We start from the raw sequence: 11148 nt of genomic DNA, 5'->3' as shown, positions 1-11148 counted from the left end.
ACTATGTTAATCATCAAACGTATGGCCTATGTTTATTATGAAAAATTTCACTTGAAGTTGAGTTGCACAACCGGTTCAGCCCTTTCTTATGGCTCAAATGAGTATTTTTTTTATTTTTTTTGTGAAAACAATTACACCGAAAATACAGGGATTCTTGAGATGTCGAGTCTAATTCATTGGAAATAAGTAGTGGTTGAAGGGTAAACTTGTTGGATGAGAGCTCCAACAATAATAGAGTTGTTGAATGGAAAAACCCACCTTAAATCGGCGAGGTCGAAAATGGTTTACAACGGCCTGGTAATACGTAAAAGATATAAATCAAAGGAAGCAAGCTGATGAAACAGATAATCTTATTCATGACAACCAAGAGAAACAAGTGATTGGAAGGTGGTATTGCATTGGGGATAAATGGGCCATGAGATTTTCATGTGGGACCAGCTGAACCTTTGATAAAAAGGATGGTCCTTTCTTGAAGTTGCACATGAAACTAATCAAGAAGTCAAAGCTCACGGACAAAAATAAGATCCCAACTCCTCAATTATCAACTACCATTTAAAGTCGTGACCTCCAATCCTATCATATAGGCGTGAAGTCGGTCTGTACTTCTGTTTATTTTGCGTCTGTTTTCTGCTTTTATCAAGGATGACTTTTTGGTCACCCTCCTATTTGGAAGCCTGATTCTTCAATTAGGTGGGGGACAAAACTAGCGTGGCAATTTGCCATTTTTATTAGATTTACATATGGCCTGAAGGATCCTGTCCGGATCTGCAATTTGCCAGTGAAAACGACCGTTGGGTGGTGTACTGAGTACATTAAAATTCAAGTTCAGCAAAAAATAGTAAATTAACAATCAAGAATCTGGTGAAAACAGTACTAAAAATTGGGCAAAATAGCCGGCTAGATTCCATCCCAAGATATAAGAAGAGGGCTTTGCTATAATATGTGCTTGCTATAGGGATCATAAGAAATTAACTGGAGTCCCAACCATTGGAAATTCACTTGTTATATAGGCTATCTTCACTGTACTGATCAAGATCGATTGCCCGGTAATTCGAGATCCGGCAACGTGGACTCCTTGAAAAGGTCCTAAGATTCTTTCTGATGATGAAACATGAGCTCCTCATGTGGTAGTCTGAATATATGCAGTCTTTGCCAATTCGTCCTTTAGATAGGAGTCTCCCGTATGTCTCACCATGAATTTCATAATCCTAAATTATTTCTTAATAGTCCCCGTAACCACATATTTCAATTCTTTTTAGCCATCTATGCAGTTCCACAAGTGTTTCGAAGTAATTATGCTTAGCTTTTCTCTTGTTACTAGGCCATCAAACTACTACTACAATCGCGACCGTTCTTCATCTTCTGCGAATTAAGCATCCTCTTTATAATCTGAGAAGACCATAATCTTTTTTTTTTTTTGGGCACGACAAGGGGGGACTATAATCCACGAATTAATGAATCCAAGTACTTAGGTCCGCAAACCCGCAATAAATTGACTGCAAGTGGTCCCCGAGCACATTTAGGGCGGGCTGGTAGGCATGAAAAGAGTACAAATCCTGGTTCTAACCTGTCACATTATCTTGAACATAGCACAACAACATGGAAGAAGAAAACAATTCGACAGCCATGGATCAATGCAGAACCTGGCCATTGACAGCCATTGATGAATGATGACAACCTAAGCTAAGCTCTCTTAACAACGAAGAAGTTTTAAATGCGGTCGCAGTTCCCAGGGAAAAAGCTTCCAGACCAAACCCAAGCAAAACAAAACCAAAAGCCAAAAGGAAACCTATCGCCAACGCAGCCTCAGTTCGTGTCCCAGAAATGGCAGCAACACAACCCCAACGCCAAAACCAAGAACCAGACCAAGAAGAACGAGGAGTCGTAGGAGAAGAAGAGGAAGAAGAAGGGCAGCAGGGGAAGCTTCTGCTGCCGGCCACTCTTTCTTCCTACCTGGGTCTCAGCTTCTCTCTCTTCCTTGCCCTTCTTCCCAAGAATTCCCTTGCCCTTAAGTCCCAGAACAGAGAGCTTGCCCTGAGGCTGGTCCAGGCGGAGGAGCAGCTCCGGCAGATGCGCTCGAGGCGGAAGGAGGACTCCAAGGCCAACGCCCGGGTGGTGGAGATCTTCGCGAGCCACCGCCAGGCGTGGCAGGCTGAGGAGCGGCGCCTGGCCCAGCGGCTGGACTCTGCAGCCGAGGAGATCGAGCGGCTGCTCTCCCGCGTGGCGGAGCTGGAGCAGGCCGAGGCCGAGTCGAGGGCCCGGGCCGAGGAGCTCGAGAGGGAGAGGGAGGAGATTGCGGTGATGGGTTTCGCCGGCAACGGGGCTAGGATTCCGGAGGAAGAGGAAGAGGAAGGGGAAGGGGGTGAAGAAGGGGAGAGGAGTTGTTATGATGTGGATGATGGGTTGGGAGAAGTGGGAGGGATTGAGTTTGAACAGATTCATCAGTTTCTGCTCCATCAGAGGCAGGTTGGGAGTGGGCTGAGCTCTTCTGATGAGTTCTTGGGGCCATCTGCTGCTTCCAAGTTCTGGTCTGATAGGCCTAATCATCCATGGCAGGTCTGTGGAAAAATTGTTCCCTGCACTTCAATGGGGCATTTCCTTTTCATTCTGTTACTTGTCTGTGCTTGTCAATGACACTTTTCACCCATTTGCTTAAAGATGAGACCTTTTTTACTTTGAGAACCAACTCATCGTAGTCAATCTCTGAATTTTAAAGGGCTTTTTGTTCTTTTTCCATTGTTATCCCTGCAATGTGTCCTGTTGAGAATGATGGAGTCTTGACTTTGGAGCTGACTTATAATTGGCTGTTTCTGATGACAATGAAATGGTCTTTGTTCTTTTGGCTTTTGTGTTCGTATCAATTTCTCTGTTCCTTGGATCATGTTAGCAAATCGAAGTTGTGCAAAAACTTCTGATTCTTTCCCGGAAAGGCGACCTTTTTTGGAGGAAATATTGTTAGATCGGTGAGCTGACTCAGGTGTTGAATCCGGCTTCTGCTGTCTGATCATTTCTTTACTTTAGCTAATGCTTGATGTATTTTGGTTCTTTCCTCCACAAATATGTGAACCTCTGAATTGTCGTTCTCTGTATGCTACGTAATAATCCATATTGTTACAGGCTTAGGCACAGAATTTGCTAAAACCAGCATAGGTTTCAAGGAATTCTTAGTGTCAAATTTCCTGCTGCTCTAATTTTTAGTTCCAAATATTCCGATTTTGTAGTTTGTATGCATTCTTAAGATATAATGAGGACCGGTTGATATTTTTTAAGCTAGCTGTCGTTTGGTTTTGGTGCCCATTCAATGTCAGCAGCAATTTTAGGTGATCCTTTTCTTGTTGTCACTGTCAACTGTCTCTGTTTTCTTGTGGACAATCCTTAGCCAATATATAAGCTTATGATAGATATATCATCTTTGTTTATCAACTCCACCCTATTAATGCGACCAACTTATTCTAGTGCTAATTGAAGAAAGTGATCAATTTCAAAGCTTTGAGCACGTGCATGTGCCTCTGGTGTAAATGAAAGTGCAATTCTGACCCCTTTTTGGATTGCTTATCTATTCGTTTATTTATTTTTGGTATGTCGGCTCTTGCATGTGCAGTCTGAACTCAGGTCCATATGGAACAGAAGATTAAGTTTGATAGATTCAGTTAGTAGCAAGCTGAAAGAGTAATGTATGTTATGCACGGTTTATCACTGCTTTTTTCCTTGTTTCGTGCTAAAAAAAGTGCCAGCAGACCCTCTAAGCCATTATGAGTTCAGACCCTGTATTCTTGAACTAGGACACAATCGACATGATGACTGAGTCTAGCTCTTTCCTTGATCTTTTGCTTCCTTTGTCAAAAACATCTTGTAAAAGTACGAAACACGTACCTTCCACTTAGTGGTTCATAACTCGCCAGATTTTTGGTGCTCTGCTTGAACTTCATTTGGAGAAGGTGAATGATGTCGGGTAAGTTTTGATCTCGAGTTCTCCTCCTTGCAGGATGTACACTGCGAATCTCTTGAACCAATGTACCAGACGAAACATTTTGTTGCAAGGTACTTATTTATACCATTGAAACACTCACTTCATTCCTTTTATATATCAATTTCATGTTGTCAGCTTCATGTAATTAGATAATGAGGTTCTTGGTTTCTTGTTCAGAAGGGAGTCTCCTTGGAAAGTTGATGGTGACTCGACTGGTGTCTCTTCTAAGCTAAAGCTACTCGAGCAGGAGCTAATAAACTTGGAAAAGGTCGGCAAGGGTGACCTCACGAAGGTGCCTTCACTAATGAGGAAGCAGGCTAAGAGGTATCAAGCCTTAGCAGGGAAAATCGACGATCTATGCAGAAGGATGGTAAGGCCTGTTCATCTTCAAACTCTGTGTTCATTATTACAAAATAATGTAATATTGCCTACATATGCTGTCTTCTCGCTTGCTGTTACTCTAGTATTCATATGCCATCTTTTTAGCGAAGACAATTTATGCCAATACTTACCTTAATTTATATGCTTTTTGGCACAAAAGAAAATGGAAAACAAACAAACTCAGAATAGTGAAAATATTTTTCAGTTTTTGATTTTCCTTTACTTGAAATATGAAGAAATTGGAATGAAAAACCATTTGGGACTGCAATCATTATCCAACACTTCCTCTAAGTGTGATTCCGCTCTTTGCTTTCTCTGCTTTGTTACACTTCGAGAATACGAAAATGAATTGCTTTCTGGTTTTTAAAACCAAGTACTGCTATGCATGTGACATATCTTCGTGTTATTTATATTTGTTGGATTTTGATTCTCTTTTTAAGTTATATCACTTTTAAAGTGGAGCATGCCACTAAGCGGATTTAGTTCAAATGATTTGTCCAGCAAGCAAGTGATCCCTGCGAGCCCAACTTGAGCTCAGAGTTCCGAACTCAGAGACAGACTGAGTTCCTTCTAGAAGCTTTCCGGCTACAGCAGCGAGCATCTGAAACAGGACTAAAGCTGATGGCATTACATACCGAAGTTGGGAAGAGCTATTACAGAGAAGACCAGGGCAGTGAGGCCAAAGTGACCACAAGACAGTCCATGGACTCGATCAGAAACAACCTCAAGGAGATTCAGAGGAACTTGGAGATTTGGCTGGCCCGAATAATCGGAGATCTCGAAGGGATCTTGGCCAGAGACGGAGCATCCCGTGTGAGAGAATATTATATTTCTCGGTACCCTTTCGTTCAGTAGGTTAGATCTCTCAGCTGGTGCTTGATCTCTACTGACTGACCGCCGAATGTATCCTCTTTTGCAACTATGTATATCCATGGAATGGAAGGCGTAGATTTTGTTTTTGTTGGCTTCTGTTTGATCTACCTCTCTTCAAATTGTAATTATGTCACTCAGCATTGCGGCATTTAACTGATTAAGATTGGAAATCTACTACGATAAGTTGCGTTACGGTATGGTTTGCCTATCTAATGATTTATTTAATCGTCCTCTTGTCTCTCGTTGAGACTCCAACTGCAGACTCTGCATTTCTTTTCACCTGGGCAACTGATTCAAAGTTTCCATGGCATAGTCGTCCCCAATTCTTGCATTGACGCTTTTAACTGTACATATACCAATACGGCGACATCCCACGAATCTATGGATCAACCAGGAAGACGGGGGCCTCTTGGCAAGCTGAACCCCGTGATGCCTTCATGGCTCAACCTGCTCTAACAATTCCATACACTTGGAAAAATACGGAATGGCTTTAGTGCAATAGACAACAATCCTTTTAACGGATCAATGAGTATGAGGTGGTCTTCATTCACATTTGCTTCCATCAGAAGAACAAACTCAGATGCCATTGCCCACTTTTCTCCTTGCAAAGTTAAGAAAAGCAACTTGCCAGAATGTAAGAGAATTCATAACATAACGGAAAATGTGCTCCGCCTATCATTGCATACCAAAATGCGCTTCATAACAAAAAGGAAATAGATTAAAGTGGAAACCAAAAGCAAAGTGATCATCGATCCGCACTCTGTGGAACACTGCACATGAACAGAAGATCAAAGACATGATTGTAAGTGTTCAAGTAAGAAACTAAAGGCTGTGCCGAAGCAATGAAGCCCATCAAGCAGAGGCACCAGCTTCTTCCACCAGCTGTTTCACCTTGGTGATGTAATCACTCATGGCTTCCTCCTTCGATTTCCCTGTCAAACAAATTTAATGAATTCAGAGGCAGAAGAAGAAAACAGAATGAGACTTCCTTTGCAGCAAAAATGGTCTAAAGGAGTGCAACACAAGCCTTTTGTACCTTCAACAGCCTTCCATGCATCCCACTTTGCTCTGTCCTTCATGTTGAAGATACCGGGACGACCTGTAAATCAACCCGGAATAAATCTACAGGAAAAACAAAATAACTCCATAAAACCTTTCATGGATAAAGAGAACTAACTGGTGTTCACTGGTCCCACTGTGGCCTGCTTGTATAGTCCATAGAGGATAAGCTTGTTCTCGTTCGTGGTGTTCTCAGGCAAGGTCTTGGCTTTCTCGGCGTACTCCTCAAACTCCTCCTATTAAAACCAAGACGACGGAGATTACGATCGCGAGGTAACATCTCAATTTCCTATCAAGTGCCCCGGCGATAAATCTGACAAACAAACTTTAACGTGATCCGACCACACATCTCCATATCTTATTATACTATTCTCCTGGACCTTAGTCATCCACTGATCCTATCATGCACATCTACGCATCTTTCTCGCTGCCCACGATTCCGTCCGGAATCGGGACAGGATCGACAGTAATATAATCGGCCCCTATCTTCAAACGAGGTATCCGATTTAAACATATACGATTAACACATGAAAGGAGAAACTATGGGAGCTGCACTAATTGGCCAGAACCATTTCCAGTTACATGGAAGATGATGAAGACAGACAGAGCAGCCTAAGGATAATTAAAGCGCAGACGAATATCAACTCAACATGCACGGATCGAATGATTGAGCTGAAAATTATCAAGCGATTCCATCGAAGGGGGATGATAAGAATCGGACCTTCAAACCCATTTCTAGTTTCTCGGAGAGGGATCGGATTCGCTGGCTGATCAGAGAATGATGAAGTTTGGATTGGGATAATCGAATGTCGATGAAGATGAGATCGAAATGAAGAGGCTTTTTATCGTAGAGGAGAGTTGGGTGTTCGGTGATTCCAATGAGCTGGTCTACACGTGGCACGCTTTCTATGGCCCATTGTTTCGTACTTTCCTGGAATTCTTGGGCAATAAGAAGAAAATGGATGGGCCCGGTTAGCGAACGTAAAGAGTTTCTGAATTCAATTCCCGTTAGGACTTCAATTCCAATATTTTCTTTTATAGGTCCTTTTAAGTTCATTTGACGAATTGAGCTATGATGAAATCTTTTAAAAATGAACCTAGAAATGTCATGTCCCAATAGGGTTTGGATTCGGTAGACCCGATTAACAAAACAAGACAAGCCCAAGCCCACAGAGAAGGCCTAACGATGGAGGCTCGGGCACGACATCTTGTTAGGGAGCACGATGACGCTATCAGAATGGCCATATTACTCATTGATGGAGAATGGATCGCCCGCAGATGGTGTGGTGGAAATCCAATGTCTGCGAGGTACCATCCGACCACTAGCAGGGCAACCTCCCATGATGGTGGGTAGGAGTGTGCGAGTCAGGTTATCCTATATTTTTCAAAGTATTCGTATCCTTCCCTGTAGGTAACCGATTCTAAGATTTTGGAATCGAATATTACCTTGTTGAAATATGGAACCAAACCTTACTTGAAATATGTATTATACTACAAATTTCGAATACCCTGTAAGAACACATATATATATTTTTTCTCTTCAAACATAATAATTAAAATATATAAAAAGAAAAAAAATCTCACCCACAATAACAAAATAAAATTGAATATCCACAATAAAACAAGTCTTGATGAGCGGGAAAGGAAGAAGGGGAATAGGAAGAAGAGACAAAGACGGGGATTAGTGACTCTTGATGTAGATATAGGACTTGACTTTATTATGTTTATCGAATATCAAATTCAAGTTACTATCACATATAAAATAATTATAAAATAAACAAAAGAAACATGATCCACGTACAGGTTTTGAGTACCATGTGCAGTGGAATCAGAACCTGCTTTTACCGATTCCTTAAATTATTATCTGAACCCTACCCCATTTTTTTGGATCCACGTAGACCCTACTATAATGGGTAGTTTTCAACAGGTTCTAAGTCTATAAGGTACCCATGCTCAACCCTAATGGTGGGAGTCTGACTACTGCCACGGTGGGGCAGCCCCTGCCGTAGTTTGGGCTTAGTGTTTGAGCCCGCACCAGTCACTTATTTCAGCCCATAAGCTAACCATGAAGTAGGGCCTAACAGCAATTGAAATTAAGAAAAATATACATCTAATCTATTAAATTTAGTTTAAAACTAAGAAAATTAAAACGAAAAATTTTACTTGAATTTATATTGTAGTGGATTTTCATAAAATGAATCTACTATAAACAAAATTTAAATGTATAATATGTAGACTTCTTTTCGATGGATATAATAAGTAAGCTTTGGACTATTATATCAATTTAGTATACAGCATAAGGTCTAATCTTTAAAGCATTTAATTTATACTCATTCAAGGATAATAATAGTAGTAACCATCTTCCATATTAATTTGCTATAAATTGGTTTATTATCAAATTAATTGTCATAATTAATTGCATTCTGAAACGCTTATATATTTAAGCAGATTTAGAGAAGCTCAAATTGCCAAAAGAGGTAGATCGCGATAATTCATATTTTCCTATATTTTATTTCCCTCTAGAGTGGTATGTATTATTTTCTCATTACTGTTTGTTTGTTTTTTTTTTTCTCTTAATATGCGGGTGCGGAGCCTACTAAAAAACAAGAAGAATTAAGACTTCGCATATTAGAGCATGCACTATCCTTCCATCAGATAATTTCACTATATGCAAGTAAAAGAATATTATTTTATATAATTCTTTAAGTGTATTTATTCTTTGATAGATTCTTTTATGCAATTATCTTTTAGCTAATAATGTGGATGGTGCCTAACTTAATATAATTTAGGTTATTTATAATTTGAATACGTTTCAACAAATTTGTACTTTCGATTGACTCTTAACTTTCTTGAGATATTGATAGCAAAATAGATCACCTATCTTTATAAAATAAGAGGAATCATGGTTTATCTATCTTTTCTTCTATTTTATAATTATGCAATTACATTCTAGGTATATCTTATATATATATAGCTATTCAATCTATATCAGGTAGCAACATTATAATAAAAAAGATAAATCAAGTAATAAAATCGGAGAATGTTATATAATACTTGGCTTTTAATTTTCTTCAGCTAAATATATTTTCTGAAGGACATATAATCAATTTTTTTAATGCATTTATATGACAAGTGTAAAAATATATATTAATTTTCAATATTTAACCCTGAAAGACAAATTTTATTTAATCAATCCGTGCAAAAACGGGCAAACAACTAGTATTATAATAAAGAGAGAGACTACCGTTACTTAAATTTACAAGTATGCCCTCCAAGTTAATTAAAGATATACTAATTACAAAAATAATTATCTATATTCAATTTATATATCTTAAGAAAGAGAAAAGAAGGTATTGAGAACAAACTTGTAAAAATCCTTGCAGGATTCTACGCAATCGTCAGCGGTAGGGGTGATAATTCGTGTCGTGTCGTGTTTATACGTGTCGTGTCTAAACGGGTCCGTATCATCGAAGTCATAACCCGTACACGACACGATTATTAAATGGGTTAGGTTTTGGAAACTCATACACGACACGTTTATATCTGTGTCAACCCGTTTAGACACGTTTAAACCCGTTTATCGAAACGTGTCATAATAGGTACACGTATACACGACACGATTATAAACGTTATCTGGACACGTTAACATAACTTGTTTATCCGATCAACTCAGTTATCTGGATACATTAACACGACATGTTTATTCTATTAACTCGTTTACCCAAACACGTTAACACGAAGATTGAGATGGAGGGGAGAGGGATGTGGATGGGGAAGAGGTGGGAGCCGCATCCGAGGGAGGCAGCGACGACGAGGATGAGATAGAGCCATGAGGCGCATTGGCTGGAGCGGGAGCCAACAAAACGGTGGGCTTCGAAGGGGAGATGGTGGAAGTGGAGTCGGCGGTGAGCTTAGGAGCAGGGGAGGTCGAGATCTTAGGCGGATCTGCGGACAATGCGAGATTCACGGAGAGGAGAGCAATGAGAGCGAAGAAGCAGAATTTCGCCATTGATGGATGAGAAGAAGGAAATCAAATCGTAGATGAGATCTGAGATAGGGTAATAGAGAAGTAGAAGTAGAAGTAAAAGTGCGGTTGTACTGTGTTAGATTGGGTAAAAGAAAGGAAAGGAAATTAGGTTAGGGACTTAGGAAGTTAAGATTACATAAGGATATTTTGGTAAATCCAAATACATAAACGGGTTAACGGGTTACATGATTATAGTAATATGATTAAACTTGTCTAAATAAATAGGTTTAATCGTGTATAATCGGGTTACACGGGTTCAACCCGGTAAGACACGCTTATTAACCGTGTTTGAACGGGTTGGACTCGTTTAGACCAATTATCAAAAATGTCCAACCCAAACTCGTTTAACTCCGTGTCGTGTGAAATATTACCAGCTCTAATCAGCAGTACAAAATTGCTGGCATAGACCCTAAAACCCGATCAACAAGCATGTTTTCTTTTATTTATTTTACTTTATAGTTTAAATTGATAGTGATTCAAAATGGAAAATTTTGAAGTTATGTATAAAAATAAAAATAGATACTTTCAGCAAAAAAAATAGTACGTTACATATTTAAAATATGAATCATGAATGAGATTTAAAAAATAGGATGGGGAAATAGGAGGAACTAAGATTATCAAAAAAATACAAATTATTCGATAATCCTAGTACAAAATATGATAACATAGTTCAGATTTGTCCAACTTGTAGGAAAAATGCAGCTGCAAGAAATGCTTGCGCAATAACAGGCCACCACAAGTATGCTGCAATGCTAGGTTTTTAATTACAAGCACCTGCTTATTTTATACTGTATCACTTAACATATAACCTATCATATTCTCAATGTATGATGTCAAA

The 11148-nt window shown here is 39.5% G+C and overlaps 2 protein-coding genes across 3 annotated transcripts; one reads left to right on the top strand and one right to left on the bottom strand.

Moving 5' to 3' along the window:
- Positions 1–1510: 1510 nt before the first annotated feature.
- LOC116189752 lies at positions 1511–5421 on the top strand. 2 transcript variants are annotated; one of them, XM_031519464.1, is made up of 4 exons: positions 1511–2556; positions 3986–4041; positions 4151–4340; positions 4853–5421. In XM_031519464.1, exons 1-4 carry the CDS (start codon positions 1825–1827, stop codon positions 5204–5206), a joined length of 1332 nt encoding a protein of 443 aa, XP_031375324.1. In that variant the 5' UTR covers positions 1511–1824; the 3' UTR covers positions 5207–5421. The 2 variants fall into 2 exon arrangements, with proteins under 2 accessions (XP_031375324.1, XP_031375323.1); XM_031519463.1 differs by having other exon boundaries at positions 1515–2556; positions 4148–4340.
- A 365-nt stretch (positions 5422–5786) lies between these two features.
- On the bottom strand, positions 5787–7182 carry LOC116189753 (acyl-CoA-binding protein). Its single transcript, XM_031519465.1, has 4 exons — positions 7005–7182; positions 6402–6519; positions 6261–6323; positions 5787–6156 (listed from the first exon to the last, which is right to left on the bottom strand). Exons 1-4 carry the CDS (start codon positions 7014–7016, stop codon positions 6077–6079), a joined length of 273 nt encoding a protein of 90 aa, XP_031375325.1. The 5' UTR covers positions 7017–7182; the 3' UTR covers positions 5787–6076.
- Positions 7183–11148: the final 3966 nt, after the last annotated feature.

The sequence above is a fragment of the Punica granatum genome, unplaced genomic scaffold, assembly GCF_007655135.1.
Source record: "Punica granatum isolate Tunisia-2019 unplaced genomic scaffold, ASM765513v2 Contig00009, whole genome shotgun sequence".
NCBI lineage: Eukaryota > Viridiplantae > Streptophyta > Magnoliopsida > Myrtales > Lythraceae > Punica > Punica granatum.
Note: the sequence above shows the minus strand (reverse complement) of the source record. Positions and strands in the feature narration are given on the sequence as shown.